The 22047-nt window shown below is 40.4% G+C and overlaps 1 protein-coding gene across 2 annotated transcripts in view; it reads left to right on the top strand.

Moving 5' to 3' along the window:
- Nucleotides 1–22047, top strand: part of OSBPL5 (oxysterol binding protein like 5) — a 105302-nt gene that overhangs the window by 42095 nt on the left and 41160 nt on the right. For both annotated transcript variants that reach the window (XM_069740515.1, XM_069740513.1), the window contains exons 2-6: nt 2348–2504; nt 2755–2828; nt 15971–16051; nt 19562–19663; nt 21639–21842. In XM_069740515.1, the coding sequence (XP_069596616.1) occupies nt 2369–2504; nt 2755–2828; nt 15971–16051; nt 19562–19663; nt 21639–21842 (597 nt within the window). In that variant the 5' untranslated portion in view covers nt 2348–2368. The remainder of the gene's footprint in view (nt 1–2347; nt 2505–2754; nt 2829–15970; nt 16052–19561; nt 19664–21638; nt 21843–22047) is intronic.

The following is a 22047-nucleotide window of genomic DNA, read 5'->3' as shown; positions in this document are numbered from 1 at the left end:
TGTATGCACACAGTGACTGCACCAGCAGAACAGTGAGTGCAGCTCTGGGGTATAATACAGGATGTAACTCAGGATCAGTAATGTAATGTATGTACACAGTGACTGCACCAGCAGAATAGTGAGTGCAGCGCTGGAGTATAATACAGGAGGTAACTCAGTATCAGTAATGTAATATATGTACACAGTGACTGCACCAGCAGAATAGTGAGTGCAGCTCTGGAGTATAATACAGGATGTAACTCAGGATCAGTAATGTAATGTATGTACACAGTGACTGCACCAGCAGAATAGTGAGTGCAGCTCTGGGGTATAATACAGGATGTAACTCAGGATCAGTAATGTAATGTATGTACACAGTGACTGCACCAGCAGAATAGTGCGTTCAGCTCTGGGGTATTATACTGGATGTAACTCAGGATCAGTAATGTAATGTATGTACACAGTGACTGCACCAGCAGAATAGTGAGTGCAGCTCTGGAGTATAATACAAGATGTAACTCAGGATCAGTAATGTAATGTATGTACACAGTGACTGCACCAGCAGAATAGTGAGTGCAGCTCTGGAGTATAATACAGGATGTAACTCAGGATCAGTAATATAATGTATGTACACAGTGACTGCACCAGCAGAATAGTGAGTGCAGCTCTGGAGTATAATACAAGATGTAACTCAGGATCAGTAATGTAATGTATGTACACAGTGACTGCACCAGCAGAATAGTGAGTGCAGCGCTGGAGTATAATACAGGAGGTAACTCAGTATCAGTAATGTAATATATGTACACAGTGACTGCACCAGCAGAATAGTGAGTGCAGCTCTGGAGTATAATACAGGATGTAACTCAGGATCAGTAATGTAATGTATGTACACAGTGACTGCACCAGCAGAATAGTGAGTGCAGCTCTGGGGTATAATACAGGATGTAACTCAGGATCAGTAATGTAATGTATGTACACAGTGACTGCACCAGCAGAATAGTGCGTGCAGCTCTGGGGTATTATACTGGATGTAACTCAGGATCAGTAATGTAATGTATGTACACAGTGACTGCACCAGCAGAATAGTGAGTGCAGCTCTGGAGTATAATACAGGATGTAACTCAGGATCAGTAATGTAATGTATGTACACAGTGACTGCACCAGCAGAATAGTGAGTGCAGCTCTGGAGTATAATACAGGATGTAACTCAGGATCAGTAATATAATGTATGTACACAGTGACTGCACCAGCAGAATAGTGAGTGCAGCTCTGGAGTATAATACAAGATGTAACTCAGGATCAGAATAGAGAAATTATGTATGTAACAAGGTGGCGTTTATGTAGAATATATCTGGTTGTTTGAATCAGAACAATTACCTTGAATCCTTTACTTTAAGGAAACCTATGTGTAAATTGGATTATTCATGAAAAATGATGGTGACTCATGTAAACATTTTTATTATCCAGAAACCTTTTACCCATAATGCACGTTAACTAGAAGTGACTTGTGTGACAGTAACCAATGACGTCTGTAGTTCTCACCCGACACCCACGCATTCCCGCGGGTCAGTGAGAGATCAATGTCTGTCAGCCCCTCAGAGTGCCCTCCTGACACTGCTCGGACAACCTCTGACTACTCTCATGGCACGGACACCGGCTGAATTCTTGAGGTTCCGTTAAAAACCCAACCTCATAGCATATAGGCGGCTGCTGCTCAGGGGCTAAATGTAGAGGCTTTTTATAAGCAGTAATCTGGTGCCAGCGGTGCTGTGCAGTCATTTATATTAGTCATGGGAGAAATGTGGATTATTACTATATTCAGCAGTTGGGTCGACGTGTTCTGCGCTGCAAATATTCTCCAGAACAATATAATCATAGATTATGTGTTGACTGTAGCAATTAATGACCCCGAAGGTTGAGTCTAGACGCTGAGATCAATCTTGACGTTTAAGAAAGGCTGTTGGTCATTTTACGTAAACTATGAAAAGGAGTTACTATTTTTTTTTTTTATGTTATTTTCGGCAAAGCTTGTAGGGCTCCCTGGAAGCCACAAGCAAGTCGGCTCCTTGCTGTTGATATATTCTGCTAGGCTTTAATTTATATTCTAAGAGCTTGTTTAAAATCCTCAAAAAGTATATAAGCTGACCATTTGTGATATATTTCGTTCCATGCAACCGTAGCAGTCGTCACATGGAAAGAGGCGTCATTGCAGGGCACTAGGTTACACAGACACTGGTGAGGGACTCGTTGGCTGAACCTTCAAAACTTCATGTGACCCCCATGGGCTGGTATAGAGACCTCATGGACACATATTACTATAAATCCCACATTTGCCTCCTAATTCTCACCTTTCACTTTTTATTTTCAGAAAACCTCCCCGGCGCACAACATGAAGGAGGAGAATTTCCTCCGGCGCAGATTCTCGTTGTGTCCCACCACCATTACCCCTCAGAAGAATGATAATAACAAGCTGGCGCGGAACTTGTCGTTTGGAGCTGATCATGATATAAATGCACTTAATACAGGTGAGTATTGGGGTCTCCAGTGATTTATGAAGTGACCTGTTACTCCCAGACACAAGTGTAACGTGAAAGATAAATGTCTTCCTGAGGACCAACAACAAGCGGAAGCACTGCTGTTGATGGATCTTATATCTTTATTTTGATGCCAATTATGCCTCTTGCCACTAATACACCCGGTGATACAATATTACAGCTGATTTATAAATAACGAAGGCTAATGAGGGGTTCATGCTCTTTTATTGTTCCTCTGCAGGAAAAGATACCGAACATAACAATTTACCAAATGTGAAAGATGAAGCTCCGCTGACTCCAAATGCTGCTAATAAGGTACCAGATATGTATTTGGAATAATGTGTATCCATGATTTATACTCAGGAGACATTTATTTTGGGAGGGTCAATTTTCACTTAAAGGTTTTTTTTTAATTAAGTAGACCCCATTGTAAAATAAAAATAACAGAATTTCTGCACGTGCGCCGTTACAGTGATGACACAAAAGCGCACAGAGAGGTCAAAAAATACTCTGTTGTAAAAAAAGTCACAGTAAATAAGCAAGTGCTCGTCAAAAAATGAAAAAATACAAAAATACAGGGTATTTAGTTAATACGTTTTTTTGCAAAAAAAAAGTATGTTAAGCTGCTCCACCAATCGCAAAGGTATACCCATAATAGAGCAGTCGTATCTAATGTATATAATCCCTATCTGATGTATTTAAAAACCTGATCATCTATATAGTACCTGTATAAGCATTGTTCAGAGAGAAAATATCCATGTGGAACTTGCAGGATGGAACAGCTACAATGCAAATGGCCCACAGAGGAGTGGTGGACTCCCCAGTCTTGTAGAAACAAGAGAACAATCACAAAACCAAAAACACATGGACTACTTGCACAATGAACAAGTCTGTAGAAACCTGCTCACACCAAAGAACTTGAAGACACAAAAGCGCAGAGAGGTAAAAGAATACATTTTTTTGCAAAAAAAAAAAAAAAAAAGAAAAACTGCTCTATTATGGGTATACCTTGGCGATTGGTGGAGCAGCTTAACATACTTTTTTTGCAAAAAAACGTATTAACTAAATACCCTGCATTTTTGTATTTTTTCATTTTTTGACTAGCACTTGCTTATTTACTGTGACTTTTTTACAAGAGTATTTTTTTACCTCTCTGTGCGCTTTTGTGTCTTCAAGTTCTTTGGTGGTGTGAACAGGATTCTACAGACTTGTTCACTGTGCAAGTAGCCCATTTGTTTTTGGTTTTGCCATTCCAGTGATGTAGGCTCTGGGGTTCCTAGGGTTCACGTGACATTATTAGGCCACGTCAGTCCACTATTGGGCTGCTGCAACTTTACTTCCCTTGGACAAATGTTGGAAAAGTGAAAAAAAGGAGTGCAGACGCCCAATAGTGGCGGCTGATTTGCTCTTGCGCGGCATAACAATACAATGTGAACCCGGCAGACCCAGAGCTGGCATCTCTGGAAAGTTGCCTGTGTGAGAGGTGAAGGGATTATTTTTTTTATTTTACAAAGGGAACTGCTTGATTTAAAAAGGAGTTGTCCAAGGAGGGAGACAACCCTGCAAGGAATCCGCTGCTTCATAGCTCAGTGAATGTGGCGTTGCCTGTGGTCCTTTCCTTGCATTATCGTCCTCTTGTCTTGTTTATATTAAACATAATTGGATGGCTAAATGCCCATTTTAAAGTTTATTATTTTGGATATTTTAAGGTGTTGTCTGAGACTAGACGGAAAGAGTTTTCTTTTTCCCTTTGTATAGCGCAGCTCTTTACCTGTGTTTTCTATTGCAGCTCAGTGTAATTTAAACCTAAGAGTGATGATATTTGTTAAAAAAAAAAAAGAAATCAGACTCCATCTTTCCAATCACATCCTGCCCCTATAAAACTTATAGAATTCTATTGCATGAAATGTATGGAAAAAAAAATAGATGCTTTTATTTTGGGGGGGAAACAACAATTCTTGTCTATGTGCGTGAGGTTAAAGGGAACCTGTCACCCCGTTTTTTCAGATTGAGATAAAAATACTGTTAAATAGGGCCTGCGCTGTGCGTTACAATAGTGCATGTAGTGTACCCTGATTCCCCACCTATGCTGCGAAATACATTACCAAAGTCGCCGTTTTCGCCTGTCAATCAGGCTGGTCAGGTCAGGTGGGCGTGGTGACATCGCTCTTTTCTTCCCCAGCTTTCCGTTGGTGGTGTAGTGGTGTGCGCATGTCCATGTGACGAATCCACTGCGCGCACGTGAAGAAACAGCGCGCGATCTGCGCTATTACCCCTGTCATCGGTGGGGGCGGCCATCTTCCTGGGGCCACACGTGCGCAGATGGAGTGCTCTGCTGCACGGGGCTTCAGGAAAATGGCCGCGGAATGCCGCGCGTGCGCAGATGGAGATCGCGGCGGACATTTTGCATCTCGGCTTCAGGAAAATGGCCACCGTGATCTCCATCTGCGCACGCGCGGCATCCAGCGGCCATTTTCCTGAAGCCCCGTGCAGCAGAGCACTCCATCTGCGCACGCGCGGCCCCAGGAAGATGGCCGCCCCCACCGGTGACAGGGGTAATAGCGCAGATCGTGCGCTGTTTCTTCACGTGCACGCAGTGGATTCGTTACTTGGACATGCGCACACCACTACGCCACCAACGGAAAGCTGGGGAAGAAAAGAGCTATGTGACCACGCCCACCTGACCTGACCAGCCTGATTGACAGGCCAAAACGGCGACTTTGGTAATGTATTTCGTAGCATAGGTGGGGAATCAGGGTACACTACATACACTATTGTAATGCACAGCGCAGGCCCTATTTAACAGTATTTTTATCTCAATCTGAAAAAACGGGGTGACAGGTTCCCTTTAAGCAAGCTGCAATACAGACACAGCCTTTGTACAGAAATGGCCTTTTTTTGTACAGCGTTTTTAAAACCAGGAAACCCAATTCATTGCTCAGATGCATTTTTGTGGATATGATCCAGTCCTGAAAATCTGGCTTTGTCTGTTGTGTCCTGGCAACCGAACACATGAAATATCCTCCTAAATCTTAAGGGTGTAATGAGTGATACTACTGTTGCTGTACTGGTTTAATGGAGCTGTGCAGTCAGGGTCCAGCCCCAGCCCCGGACCAGGAGACTGCAGCACAATCTGTTCTAGCACAGATGTAAATAATTCATGTCAGAGACTCTGCAGTCAACATACTGTACATAAACCAGTGCCGTGCCCATGCATTATTCATACCCACAATCTCCAGCCTGGGAAATATGCTAATTACCCAGATTGTCAATAAACGCTACATTGTATTATTGTAACGGTTTACTCATAAGAATAAACTATTGATATCCTGTGAGACTGACACAATTCTCATATTCAAATGTCATCTACTCTGCTGTGTATGCTTAACAATTATAAATGCTCATTCCTTTTTTTCTGATTCATTATATGTATACTCATTATATACGGTATATATATATATATTTTTTCATGCAAAATTAAATTAGGTTCATATGCAATAGTTTAAAGGATATGGAAACATTTGCATAATTTTTGTAGGGCATTTTATATATTATATGGATTTAAACATTTCTGCAATTTTCAAAGAATCAAATAATTTTTGCAGTTTTCCTTGCATATATTTCAACACACTCCAAGCTGCTGAATTCTGTACAGTCTCAATCCCAACTACTGTACCTGTCCTGGGTAGTTTTCAGCTCCTCTATTTTTTCCTCTCCAATGCGAATATAAGCTCAAAACAGCTTAGATGCGCCGTCATCAGAGGGGAGAGAGGAGCTAGAGACTGAGCTGACATACAGAAGGCTGTCAAGATTGAGGCCGAATAGCATTAAGCAGCTTGCAATGTGCTGTAATGCATGCAAGCTGTAGAAGACAAAAAATGAAACAAAATAAATTACTGAAATGGCTTACAGCACATAATACATGCAATACATAAATTAAAATAATCAACATAGCCTTTAAAAGATTTTGCGTGTTTATATCTCCCTTGCTTTTCCTCTCGCGTGTCCATGAGAATGTGAAGTGATAGCCTAATGAATAACATGATCCAGCTCATCCCTTTGTCAAAATTAATCCAGTTAGTGGGGAAGTCCAGAAAGCGGAATACTGCATGGCATTTTAGATAGAAATGTCCATGAAAGGTAAAGAATCCAGCTTCCAGTATATATAAAAAACATCACATTTAATTTAGTTGATTAAAAAATATACGGTACATTTGCAAAATGCTGAAGTGAATACACTATGTAAAAACCAATGCTACAACGTTCTTAATCCAGGTCTTTCTACATGGACAAAAATATGTAGATTTTTTCACTTTTTTTAAACAGATTAACCCCTTCATGACCTTGGGATTTTCCGTGTTCATTTTTCGTTCCCCTCCTTCCCAGGGCCATAACTTTTTTATTTTTCCGTCAATTTGGCCATTGGAGCGCTTATTTTTTGCGGGACGAGTTGTACTTTTGATCGACATCATTGGTTTTACCATGTTGTGTACTAGAAAACGGGAAAAAAATTCCAAGTGCGGTGAAATTGCATAAAAAGTGCAATCCCACACTTGTTTTTTGTTTGGCTTTTTTGCTAGGTTCACTAAATGCTACAACTGACCTGCTATTATGATTCTCCAGGTCATTACGAGTCCATAGACACCAAACATGACTAGGTTATTTTTCATCTAAGTGGTGAAAAAAAATTCCAAACTTTGCTAAAAAAAAAAAAAAAAATTGTGCCATTTTCCGATACTCGTAGCGTCTCCATTTTTCGTGATCTGGGGTCGGGTGAGGGCTTATTTCTTGCGTGCCGAGCTGGCGTTTTTAATGATAGCATTTTGGTGCAGATACGTTCTTTTGATCGCCTGTTATTGCATTTTAATTCAATGTCGCGGCGACAAAAAAAACATAATTCTGGCATTTTGAATTTTTTTCTCACTACGCCGCTTAGCGATCAGGTTAATGCTTTTTTTTTATTGATAGATCGGGCGATTCTGAACGCGGTGATACCAAATATGTGTAGCTTCAATTTTTTTAATTGATTTATTTTGAATGGGGCGAAAGGGGGGTGATTTAAACTTTTATATTTTTTTTAATTTTTTTCACATTTTTTTTTACTTTTTTTTTTTTTACTTTTTTTTTTTTTACTTTTGCCATGCTTCAATAGCCTGCATGGGAGGCTAGAAGCAGGCACAACGCGATCGCCTCTGCTACATAGCAGCGATCTTATGTTCGCTGCTATGTAGCATAAAATCAGAAAGGGGTTAAATAAAATTTGATTTTACATGTCCGTAGAAGCGCAGCAGAGCGAAACAATTGTCGTCCTTTTATTCCACGTTCTCCCTGTCGTCTCCTGCACATGTCCAAATAAAGGATTTTTTTGCTTCAACAGACTGGTGAGTGCATTCCTATTTTTTCTTGTATTGGATTTTACATTATCTTTGGATCTTTGCACCCGAGGGTCTTGTTTGTTTAGGCAGTTGTGGCAACAGCAGCGACATTAAGCGGTGGAGGTACAGACTTTGGGTCTCAGCGGTGCCGATTTTTTTCTTTTATTGGTTATTTTTTATTTAAGTAGTGGAAAAAAATCCAAACTTTGGTACAAAAAAAAAAAATGGCACCATTTTTCAAGACCTGTAGAGTCTCCATTTTTCATGATCTGGGGCTGGGTGAGGGCTTATTTTTTTGTGCGCCGAGCTGATGTTTTTATTGATACTATTTTGGTGTAGATACGATCTGTTGATCTCCCGTTATTGCATTTTATTGCAATGTAGCGGCGACCATAAAAACGTAATTCTGACGTTTTACAATTTTTCTTGTTAGGGTACCGTCTCACAGTGGCACTTTGGTCGCTATGACGGCACGATCCGTGACGCTCCAGCATCGCACCATTATCGCTCCAGCGTCGTAGACTGCAGTCACACTTTGCAATGTACGACGCTGGAGCGATAATTTCATGACGTATGTGCGATGTAGAAGCCGTTGGTTACTATGCGCACATCGTATACAATATCGTGCTCACCTTTGTTACACGAGGCGATCATGCCGCCACAGCGGGATGCTTGATGACGAAAGAAAGTTTCAAACGATCTGGTACGACGTACGATTCTCAGCGGGGTCCCTGATCGCAGGAGCATGTCAGACACAGCGAGATCGTAAGTATATTGCTGGAACGTCACGAATCGTGCCGTCGTAGCGATCAAAATGCCACTGTGTGACGGTACCCTTACACTGTTTAGCGATCAGGTTAATTATTCTTTTATATTGATAGATCGGGTGATTCTGAAAGCGGCGATACCAAATATGTGTATATTTGATTTTATTTATTTATTTTTTATATTTTTTAAAACTTTTGGTTTTTTAACTTTTTGCATTCTTCAATAGTTTCCATGGGAGACTAGAAGCTGCAGTACTCTGATCTCCTCTGATATGCACAGGCTATGATCAGATCGCCTGTAACAGAAATGCCAACTTGTTATGAGCATCGACCATGGGGCGGCGCCCATAGCAATTTAACAATGACAACCATAGAGGTCTGCTGGACACCTCTGCCAACCCATCGGTGACCTGCGATCATGTGACGGGGTCACCGATAGGCGGGATTTACGACGCTCTTCCGGTAAGCACAAGTTAAATGTCGCTGTCAGAGATTTACAGAGGCATTTAACTAGTTAACAGCGACGGGTGGATCGCAATTCCATCTGCGACTGTTGCAGTCACATGTCAGCTGTATAAATCAGCTGTCATGTGCCCGGAAAGGTGCAGGCTCAGCGCTAGAGCCCGCACCAAACAGGGGGAGTCCGACATTGGTGTACTATTACACCCGATGTCGGAAAGAGGTTAAGGTTCATTGTGCTGAATACAAACATATGAAAAACATATATATATATATATTTTTTTTTTCATTAGTTATGTAGATTCAAATCATTCCTTTCCTTGCTACACTGGAATTTGGTTCTTCATTTAATGGCTTGTAATATTGTCAAGATTTACATTATTAACGCTGCACTAACAGACTTTGTGTGCCAAGATACTGGTTACCTTTTCTTGGCGTAAAAGTCTATAGTGCTGGAGGAAATTTTTCCTCAAAATTTCCCTTGGTCATAACAATAGGAGAAAGAAGTCAATTCTGTGATATTAATGCTAATAATGTGAACAAGCAGAACCGCAATGTAAAGTATGGGGGAGGTGTAGAGAAACAGTTGAGTATTCTACTGGAGGTAGAGCTCAGACTGCCTCAGAATCTATTAGAAATAACGTTTACATACTCCAATGTTTATTAATTTTTTATTATATTTTTCCCATCATTAGTCTTTTATGAGGACCCCCCCCCCCTATAATAATTTTCTCATACATTATAATAGATTCAGTTTTAAAAAATAGCAAACTATATTGTAACTCAAACTTAACCTCCGGCAACATAGAGCGATTTTATAATAAGTTTTCAATTACAGTTTTACTGCTATGAATTTGTTAAGCCACATTGGAAAACATCTCCAATTTGGGGTAATTACCTCTGCTTGAGCAACTGCACCTGGAAATGTATTGTAAAAATCCAAAGTGTGAGCGTTTACGGAGGGAAGCCTGGAAGACTGGCAGCATGAGAGTACTACTGCTGCACATTATAATAGGAGCATACAATGCCACCGAGGGAGCTAATAAAACCTGAGCAGAAATGTCTGTGAACTCTAGAATTACATTACACCCATCATTGTAGATTACTATATTTTTGGACTATAAGACGCACCCCAGGTCTAGATGATAGAAAATAAGAAAACAATATTTAATACAAATTAAAATTTCAGGTGGTTTAAAGGGGTATAGTCAAGTTGTCTCCGGAGTAGCCCACAGCTTTTGAGTTTCTTTAATTTCCTGGTTGCTGGCATGGTGGGCTCTCCTCCTTGAGCAATAGTTCTTGTGATAAGTAGAATTGTAGTATTAGGAGAACTATGAAGCACAGCACACATTCTGTTATTAGAGGTTTGTTCTCGAGTAGAGACTGCTATCACTTTATTTGCATATAGAAATAACAGTGCATTTGAAAAGTACACAGTTCGGGACAGTGAGAGCAGTGATTAGAGAAGCCGGTGATTTTGCAAGACTTATAACAGCAGTTCATCAGGAGCTGAGAGGGAGATGTGCAGATAACTGCTGTATACAAATCCAAGGGCTGGAGAGAACTGGCTGGTATTTTAGGAGTTAACCCCTTCTCTTGGGATGTAACTGCTGCACACTCTCGACCAGGGTCTGGGCAGGCAGAGGAGGCAAAGCTCTCACAGAAGAGAAATTATAGGAGATAGAAAAAGCAAGTCAGTTGCAAACTTGCTTACTTTCATGCTGTCTAACTAAAGCAATTTCTTAACATGAGAATAACCCTTTAAGGAAGTGCAAGGGATAATTCCACTAATGGTATTGTCCATAGAGAAGTCTAGTCACCAAATCTGATCCGTGTAATTGGGGGAAATTTTCCTAAACATGCTACACTTGAATAGTGTATTGTGTTGTGGTGCTCCTGCTATTGAGTAAATGTATAAAATACTGTTAGGGCACAAAAATGGCGCTGTCCCGCTGTCCTTATGTAGAGCTTATGGTAATTGAGGGGAGCACTGAGACTTATATATCGTGTGACAGTCCTATCCAGTAACAAGGTGAGATGGAGTGTACTGCAGGCACATAATCATTGCTTATAAAAGGTATATATATACAGACAGTGCACACCAACACTCTGGGAGTGGTGTTCAGCAAGAAGAGAACCGCTTGCCTATTGTTGCCTTCAAGGAAGCAGTCATCTTCCGGACCTCCCGCCTTCAGAACATGAGATGCAGACACATTTTAGCTAGTTATTATCCTGCTAAAAAAGTGAGTCTTATAGTGTGAAAAATATAGTCGTTATACAGAGCTTAATTTTCCAGGTCCTGGAGGTCTCACACAGTGTTAACCCTCATAAAATCCATATCTTCTGATAATTTTTAGAACTATACAATATTCTAAATCAGTTTTTGATTTCCTTCAATAAAAAGTTAGAGGTTGTTCAGGATTAAGATATTGATGATCCTTAGAATAAGTCATCCGCATTAGATCGGTGGGGGTCTTATACCCAGCACCTCTGCCAAATAGTTATGCAGTGAAGTGATTGGGAACTGAGGTGCAGAACCCAAGAAGGCCAGTATGCAGTGTATGGAGCCGTGGTGTTTAGTTCTGTGCACTGTGAATTTCCTGCCACCACAGGGGCTGGTAATGGCTGATCGGTGGGGTTACGGTGTGTCAGCTCCCAACCTATCTGATATTGATGATCTATCCAGAGGATAGACCGATGAAGACACAAATAATATAACATATTGTGTAAGCTTCCACCTGAAACCGTATTGGTGCTGTACAGTATAATAAGCCCTGTACGATGGGAGGTGGGATGTGTCCTCATGCAGCAGATACATTGATTAATTCTCTGCCGTACTGAGGCGTCTTTTATGGATTGCCTGGGAAAGGAGATGCAACGAGGAGCATTTTCTGCTGAGAGAAGCAAGAATGTTTGTATAAAATTCCCCGGTGACATTTAACCAGCAGGGACGTGTCGCTCTTAATTTCTTTAGTCCTGTTGAGAACAGCAGAATCCACTGAGCAGCTAAATCAGGAGGAGGCAGCGCTGCGTTACAAAGGAGCCAAGATTCACAGTATTAACGCTGCCCTAATGGACTGTGTGTGCCGTTATACCCGCTGCGCTACCTCTTCTTGTCACATAATCCATTGTGCTGGAGCAAAATAGTCATCAACTTTTCCCTAGGTGATAACAATGGTGCCCCCTACTGTTCAGGAAGAAGAAGGTCAGGTCTGTAATGTCAATTTATATGAAAAATGAAAAAGGCTGTTAATTAATATTATAAACTACTTTGCACCGTTTCCACCCGAAAAAAAAAAAAAAAAAAAAATCAGCAATACTGTTACACCTTTACTGGCAATCCTATGCATGAGATCATTAATAAAGAGATGAAAAATAATTGAGCCTATTACAGATCCTTGTGGTCGCCACTACTACCAGTTCTGATCCTTGAAGTCCCCACTACTACCAGTATTGATTCTTGTGGTCCCCACTACTACCAGTATTGATTCTTGTGGTCCCCACTACTACCAGTATTGATCCTTGTGGTCCCCACTACTACCAGTATTGATCATTGTGGTCGCCACTACTACCAGTACTGATCCTTGTGGTCCCCACTACTACCAGTATTGAGCCTTGTGGTCGCCACTACTACCAGTACTGATCCTTGTGGTCCCCACTACTACCAGTATTGATCCTTGTGGTCGCCACTACTACCAGTACTGATCCTTGTGGTCCCCACTACTACCAGTATTGATCCTTGTGGTCGCCACTACTACCAGTACTGATCCTTATGGTCCCCACTACTACCAGTATTGATCCTTGTGGTCGCCACTACTACCAGTACTGATCCTTGTGGTCCCCACTACTACCAGTATTGATCGTTGTGGTCCCCACTAATACCAGTACTAATCCTTGTGGCCCACAATACTACCAGTACTAATCCTTGTGGCCAACACTACTACCAGTACTGATCCTTGTGGTCCACACTACTACCAGTACTGATCCTTGTGGTCGCCACTACTACCAGTACTGATCCTTGTGGTCCCTACTACTACCAGTATTGATCGTTGTGGTCCCCACTACTACCAGTACTAATCCTTGTGGCCCACAATACTACCAGTACTAATCCTTGTGGCCAACACTACTACCAGTACTGATCCTTGTGGTCCACACTACTACCAGTACTGATCCTTGTGGTCCCCACTACTACCAGTACTGATCCTTGTGGTCCCCACTACTACCAGTATTGATCGTTGTGGTCCCCACTAATATCAGTACTGATCCTTGCGGTCCCCACTACTACCAATATTGATCCTTGTGGTCCCCAATACAACCAGTATTGATCCTAGTGGTCCCTACTACTACCAGTACTGATCCTTGTGGTCCCCACTACTACCAGTGTTGATCTTTGTGGTCCCCACTACTGCCAGTACTGATCCTTGAAGTCCCTACTGCTCCCAGTACTGGTCATTGTGGTCCTCAATACTACCAGTACTGGTCCTTGTGGTCCACACTACCACCAGTACTGATCCTTGTAGCCCCTACTGCTCCCAATATTGATCTAGTGGTTCCCAATGCTACCAGTACTGATCCTTGTGGCTCCCACTACTACCAGTACTGATCCTTGTGGTCCACACTGCTCCCAGTACTGATCTAGTGGTCTCCACTAATATCAGTACTGATGCTTGTGATCCACGCTATTACCAGCATTGATCCTTGTGGTCCCCACTACTATCAGTACTGATCCTTGTAGTTACTACTGCTCCCAATACTGATTTAGTAGTTCCCACTACTACCAGTACTGATCCTTGTGGCCCACACTACTACCAGTACTAATCCTTGTGGCCCACAATACTACCAGTACTAATCCTTGTGGCCAACACTACTACCAGTACTGATCCTTGTGGTCCCCACTACTACCAGTACTGATCCTTGTGGTCCCCACTACTACCAGTATTGATCCTTGTGGTCCCCACTACTACCAGTACTGATCCTTGTGGTCCCCAATACAACCAGTATTGATCCTAGTGGTCCTACTACCAGTACTGATCCTTGTGGTCCCCACTACTACCAGTACTGATCCTTGTGGTCTCCACTACTACCAGTACTGATCCTTGTGGTCCCCACTACTACCAGTACTGATCCTAGTGGTCCCCACTACTACCAGTACTGATCCTTGTGGTCCCCACTACTACCAGTGTTGAACTTTGTGGTCCCCACTACTACCAGTACTGATCCTTGAAGTCCCTACTGCTCCCAGTACTGGTCCTTGTGGTCCTCAATACTACCAGTACTGGTCCTTGTGGTCCACACTACCACCAGTACTGATCCTTGTAGCCCCTACTGCTCCCAATATTGATCTAGTGGTTCCCAATACTACCAGTACTGATCCTTGTGGTTCCCACTACTACCAGTACTAATCCTTGTGGTCCACACTGCTCCCAGTACTGATCTAGTGGTCTCCACTAATATCAGTACTGATGCTTGTGATCCACGCTATTACCAGCATTGATCCTTGTAGTTACTACTGCTCCCAATACTGATTTAGTAGTTCCCACTACTACCAGTACTGATCCTTGTGGCCCACACTTCTACCAGTACTAATCCTTGTGGCCCACAATACTACCAGTACTAATTCTTGTGGCCAACAATACTACCAGTACTGATCCTTGTGGTCCACACCACTACCAGTACTGATGCTTGTGGTCCCTTCTGCTGACTTTATCCCATTACTAGAATGTACTGGTTACAATGACTATTTGTTTTCGGTCCTTTAGCCAGTTTCTTATCCATGTGCATATAGTGTCCCCTAGTCCCTGCCTCTGGAGCTTCAGTATAAAGCTGGTATGTGATACAGCACTAAATGCCTTTGCAACGTCCAGATATATCACATCAGCTGTATGACCAACATCCAGATTTTCATTTACCTCCACATAGAAACCCAGCATGTTGGTTAGACACGACTTCTAATTCATGAATCCATGCTGGTTGTTAGTTATTATATTATTCTCTGGAATATACTTCTGCAGGTCATCTCTTATAATGCCCTAAAAATGTTAGACACTTTCTTACCCTTATTCTATATTGGTACCACTCCAGTCATCCTCCAATCTTGTGGCACTGACATTATTATTTTGTTTTAATTACAAGAGAGTCTGAAAAATTGAGATACAGCCATTACTGAGCTCAACTCCCTCAATACCAGTGGATGAATGCCAGGGCCTGGGCCTTTGTCAATATTTAATTTTCTCAGTCGCAGCCATACTTCTTGTGTTAAGTTAGTGTTATTGGGTGGTAAACTTTGATTGCTGCCTTCCTGAATGATACCTGCACAGGCACTACATTGGTGAACACAGATGGACTGTGCATGTGTAATATCTTGGCCTTGCCTTTGTCCTCTACAATTATATTCCTCTACTCATCCATTATGGGCCAGAGATATTTTTCTTTTTGGCAAAAATACATTTTTAATATTTCTTTAGATTTATTTTAATGTTGTTGTTGGCAATTTGTCTCTCTGGGCTAACTTTGTAGGTTTGATCTCCTTTCTACTTTTACTTTTGAGATCTTTATGTTTGCTGTATTTCTGACGCACTCGGCCTTAAAAGTTGTACATTTCTATTGTTTTTGGCAATTGGTAAACATTTTATTTATTTACACACCATTATATAGATAATTAGAATGGATTATGGAATACAAATTTTATATGTGACTTATTTAATACAATCCTTGCTCCTGCTCATCAAGCCTCGCTTGGAGTCTTTGGAACAAGTTGCAGAACTTTTCTGGTGCAGATACTATCATAGGGTTAATGTCTTAATGAAGATGTCATTTCTTACTGTCTTTTTATAATTTAATGACCTTTGTCTTCTAGTGTGATAATAAACTCTGCAATGGGACAGACAAGGAATGCTTATCTCCAACATCCAAGTCGGTCAAGATGGACACCCTCAAGGTAAAAGATGTCAAGTAACCGTAGTCTGATATATTGTGTTACAAAGGAAATAACCAATATGACTTGCGGGCTTTGTAATACTGGCGTGTTCTCAGGGTCTGGATCATTATCTGTCTTACATCAGGACAGTGTAACATTCATCAATGCTGTGCCTTAGAGTAGCCACTGGGCAGTATCACAGTATTATCCTCAAAATCATCTAATACTAAACCTTTCTTCCTTTGTTTTTTTATTTTAAAAAATATATATATTTTTTTAACTTCACTATATACTATTATCAGTAAAATTACCAACAGTAAAGAATATCCACCATACATCCCTCCTGATTAATTTCACAGTCCTTTTTATAATAGACTGGTTAGGGGACTAAAACATACAGTATGTTCCTGATGCTGTTAATTTTTGCAGCCTTACCGTCCATAACATAAAGCTATTGTTTCTTGTAGTCACCAATAGAATGAGCTAATTTAATACTACTTATACAGTGAATGCAATATTAACCCCTTAAGGAGCCATTTTTTCACTTATTTTTATCATCATATTCCTGAAGCTATGACATCTGTATTTGTTAGTCATTGTAGCCACGAGGTCTTTAGGTTTTGCGGCACAAGTTTTTATTTTTTTTAATGGTGCTATTTTGGGGTATGTAAGGTATTTATTAATCGTTTTTAGTTTTTTTTATGGAAGTAAAAAAAATAACAATTCATTTAATATTTTAGATTTCAGTTTTACAGCAATCACCACATAGTATAAATGATTTGCTACATTTATTCTGCGTGTCAGCACAATTCAATACTGAATTTATATATACGGTATATTTTATTACCATAATAAAAACTAAATAAAATATACAAATAATGAAAGCACTTAAAAAGTAATTTGTTTTTGTGTCTCGATTTCATGACTGCTATTCCTTTTTAATTTTATTTTATCTGCATCAATTAGGGTTACATATGAATTTTTTATCACATTTTATGTCACTCTTTTTTAGATCGGATAAACAAACATAGTAATTCTGTGTTATATATTTAATTATTTGTCATGGCTTTCATGTTCCGAGTCTTTAAAACTTTTTTAAACTTTTCAACCTTTTTTAGCCCCACTTTCGTACTTGAACATGTAATGCCTGTTCTCTTGTATCATACACTGGAATACATCAGTTTTGCATAGTATCTTGACTCTCAGTGTAAACTAACAGGTAATCTAGTAGGAACATACCTAAAGGCCCCTTCACATTAAGCGACGCTGCAGCGATAACGACAACGATCCGGATCGCTGCAGCGTCGCTGTTTGGTCGCTGGAGAGCTGTCACACAGACCGCTCTCCAGCGACCAACGATGCCGGTAACCAGGGTAAACATCGGGTAACTAAGCGCAGGGCCGCGCTTAGTAACCCGATGTTTACCCTGGTTACCATGCTAAAAGTAAAAAAAAACAAACACTACATACTTACCTACCGCTGTCTGTCCTCCAGCGGTGCGCTCTGCTTCTCTGCTCTCCTCCTGTACTGTCTGTGAGCCGGAAAGCAACGTCACCGCTCTGCTTTCCGGCTCACAGCCAGTACAGGAGGAGAGCAGAGCACAGCGCTGGAGGACAGACAGCGGTAGGTAAGTATGTACTGTTTTTTTTTTTTAACTTTTAGCATGGTAACCAGGGTAAACATCGGGTTACTAAGCGCGGCCCTGCGCTTAGTAACCCGATGTTTACCCTGGTTACCAGTGAAGACATCGCTGGATCGGTGTCACACACGCCGATCCAGCGATGTCAGCGGGAGATCCAGCGACGAAATAAAGTTCTGGACTTTATTCAGCGACCAACGATCTCCCAGCAGGGGCCTGATCGTTGGTCGCTGTCACACATAACGATTTCATTAACGATATCGTTGCTACGTCACAAATAGCAACGATATCGTTAACAATATCGTTATGTGTGAAGGTACCTTAAGGCAGTGTCTAATAGGTGTACTTAGAAGGCAGCCACAGGGGAGCCATTGTTAGACTCCCGGCTGCCAAAACAGCCCATCAGATTGCAGGGGTGCTGATGGGGTCGGTCACAGAGGGAGCACTGTCCCCACCATCATTATCGACTGTGGTATCCTTAGGCTTGCTCAGAAGCTAGCTTCAATCCTGGCAATTGTACAAGTATCAGGACTATGAGTTACAGCTCTGCACGTGCAACTGATCTTGTGGCTGGATTACGTGCCTCTTCAAGATTAGTCTTACAAAAATGCACGTCAGGATAAGAACTAGCTACTGACCATGACATACATTTTCTTCATGAGTTGGGTAAATTATAATAACGTATTCAGTAAGTTTCCTCTATCTGTGTCTGCAATCAGTCAAGCTGGGTAACATAAAAACAAGTGCAAGCACTACTAAAGTATAGTGGAAATCATAGCGCTCACATAGCTGAATAAAACAAACTGTAAATCAGACTCATATCAGGATCACACTATGTGTTTGCTGGACATTTCCTCGGCTCGGCTTGTTAGCACAGTATTGTGAGATTTAATGAAATTTCATTCTTTCAGCTTTGCTGGCTCAATAAATGCCTTCCATACGTACTTTATATTTGCACACGTGTTTATGTGACCTATCCGTCCTTGTTAGTGATTTAATAGTGTGAAACCTGTTGACAGACTCCATATTGCACTGCGTATACGGGCTATTTAGAGCTGTGTATCAGGGGGGGAAAAATGGAGTGTTAAAGTGATGACAGCATGGTGTTCAAGGCTAGAGACTCGCAATAATTAGTAAATCTACGCAAAGTTATTGTTTGAGTTGTCATAGATACAATAAGAGCATCACTTTGTCAAAGTCTGTAAGAATGAAGGGATCAATAAAGGATACAGGAATGTTGAGAGTGTAATGTTGCAATATTTTCCATTGCTCCATTGCATTTAAAATTAAAAATTGAAGGAACCACTGTTTTGTGTGTACAGCCCCTTGGTATCTCTATGATTAAAGACTACGGAACACATCCTATGTGGCCTGATCCTGCAGTTATGCGGTACTCTTTATCTTTTTGATAACTAAAGTCCTCCATGCACTACATAGCTGTCGGCCAAACGATTGCCAAGTCAGCATTTGTTTTTGCACGAATCCTCCATATCTGAAGTTCTCGCTGTGCCAAGCATGCCTGTGTTCTCGATCAGAGAGCCAATGTCAGATATCTCTGGATAAGGATTATCTGTTACAGAACAAAAGAATCGGCAGTCTGAAATCAGACAAGCTGGATCCTTATCTCATCAATACATCATCTGTCAGGGGAAAGTCGGCGTCCACTATACACAGACCGTTGGTCGAACTTGTTGATATTGACAGATTTAGCCGACGCTAGTTTAATATGTAAGGGGGCCTTTAGAAAGGGAGGAAAAGGGAAGAAAGTACCATATGACTACAAGACCCAGTTTTTATATACAACCCACTCAAGATCAAATTTTAGACTTCCAGTTCAGAACAAAGGGTATTTTGTGCAACAATTAATCTTCCTCTATTCTATTGTTTAACAGGTTCAGAAAAAGAATTACAGACAGGAGAAGAAGAGGGCCACAAAACAGCTCTTCAGTGCCCTAAAAGACCCCAGTGTAGTGATTGTGGCCGACTGGCTAAAGGTAATTCAACGGGAACATTGAACTTGTCCATAAATTCTGTAATGCTTCTATCAGGTGTCTACAATACAAAGTCACTGGGCTTATTATCAACAAACAGGAGCTGCTTTGGAGCAACATTACTGCTCTTTATAATCAGAGCGGCGCCAAAATATATTTGAAGGGTATTCCTTCCAATCTCCTAAATTACATATATCAAGAGAGAGATAAACTGCAGTGACCACAAGGGATTGAGGACTGCATTAATTTATCGATATTCTTGTACATGGGGGGCAGTATTATAGTAGTTATATTCTTGTACATAGGAGCAGTATTATAGTAGTTATATTCTTGTACATAGGAGCAGTATTATAGTAGTTATATTCTTGTACATATGGGGCAGTATTATAGTAGTTATATTCTTGTACATAGGGGCAGTATTATAGAAGTTATATTCTTGTACATATGGGGCAGTATTATAGTAGTTATATTCTTGTACATAGGGGGCTGTATTATAGTAGTTATATTCTTGTACATTTGGGGCAGTATTATAGTAGTTATATTCTTGTACATAGGATCAGTATTATAGTAGTTGTATTCTTGTACATATGGGGCAGTATTATAGTAGTTATATTCTTGTACATGGGATCAGTATTATAGTAGTTGTATTCTTGTACATAGGAGCAGTATTATAGTAGATATATTCTTGTACATAGGGGCAGTATTATAGTAGTTATATTCTTGTACATAGGAGCATTATTATAGTAGATATATTCTTGTACATAGGATCAGTATTTTAGTAGTTGTATTCTTGTACATAGGGGCAGTATTATAGTAGTTATATTCTTGTACATAGGAGTAGTATTATAGTAGTTGTATTCTTGTACATAAGAGTAGTATTATAGTAGTTATATTCTTGTATATAGGGGCAGTATTATAGTAGATATATTCTTGTACATAGGAGTAGTATTATAGTAGTTATATTCTTGTACATAAGAGTAGTATTATAGTAGTTGTATTCTTGTACATAAGAGTAGTATTATAGTAGTTATATTCTTGTACATAGGAGTAGTATTATAGTAGTTGTATTCTTGTACATAGGGGGCAGTATTATAGTAGTTATATTCTTGTACATAGGAGCAGTATTATAGTAGTTATATTCTTGTACATAGGGGGAAGTATTATAGTAGTTATATTCTTGTACATAGGGGCAGTTTTATAGTAGTTATACTTTTGCACATAGAGGGCAGTATTATAGCAGTTATATTCTTGTACATAGGGGGCAGCATTATAGTGGTTATATTTTATATTATGGTATGTTTACATACAGCAGATTTTCCATCTGGATTTACAATAGTAGCAAACTGGACGCCACAGGAAAATCCTATGCAATAAAATTCACAAACTCGGGCAAACCCTCTGAGTTTTTCAAACAGAAAATCATTCCGGAAATGCTAGCATATTTTTCCTGTAACGGTTTTCCAGTTGTTTACTAGGCTTTTTTTGACCCTTTTGGCTTCTGGAATTTTTTCGACGGGTTTTCCCATGTTTTTTTTTTTTCATTTTCCAGTGACATTGAATAGTGAACAAAACAATTTTCTTGTTAAGCAAATACAATGTCAAAACATTACAAAAGACATCAGGCCATCTTTTTGTTTGTCCTTTCGCGGAAAGTGCCAGTAGAATAGTGCACTTACTTCTTTTAGCCACCTAAGGCTTTGGAAACCTTAAGTGGTAAAAAGACATTCATAATACTGAACATATGCATTTATTTGGAAAAAAATGTCTTGCTGTGCATATGTTCATTCTGTGAAGCATTTTCTGATATGTTTTTCACATAGTTTCACATGGCGGAATCTGCCTGAAGAAGATATTGTGTTTTTATAGCCTTTCAGTGGATTTTTATGCACATTTGCTACAGATGTGGCACAAAATACACAGCAGACAATTTGTAGGTGTGAATATTTTCTTCAAGCTGTTGCATTATTGGTTATTTCAGATTCGCGGCACATTGAAGAGCTGGACTAAGCTGTGGTGTGTTCTGAAGCCAGGACTGCTACTAATATACAAAACACCAAAGATCGGGCAGTGGGTAGGAACATTAATGATCCACTCGTGCGAACTGATTGAGAGACCCACCAAGAAAGATGGCTTTTGTTTTAAACTTTATCACCCACTGGATCAGTCCATTTGGGCAGTTAAGGTAATTTTTCGGTTATTCTAATGTATCTGACTTATAAGAAATGGATGATGCACTAAGATGGATTACCGGACTATAGTCAGAAGTGATATTGTAGTGGGAGCCAAAGACTCCTCTGAGGGGGCCCAAAGACTGATTTGATCAATAATGTCAAAGGAACGAGCTTGGTAGTCAAGTTCCGATATCTATATAAGAGAAGCAGATGTTT

Source organism: Ranitomeya imitator, chromosome 9, assembly GCF_032444005.1.
Source record: "Ranitomeya imitator isolate aRanImi1 chromosome 9, aRanImi1.pri, whole genome shotgun sequence".
Taxonomy (NCBI): Eukaryota; Metazoa; Chordata; class Amphibia; order Anura; family Dendrobatidae; genus Ranitomeya; species Ranitomeya imitator.
Note: the sequence above shows the minus strand (reverse complement) of the source record. Positions and strands in the feature narration are given on the sequence as shown.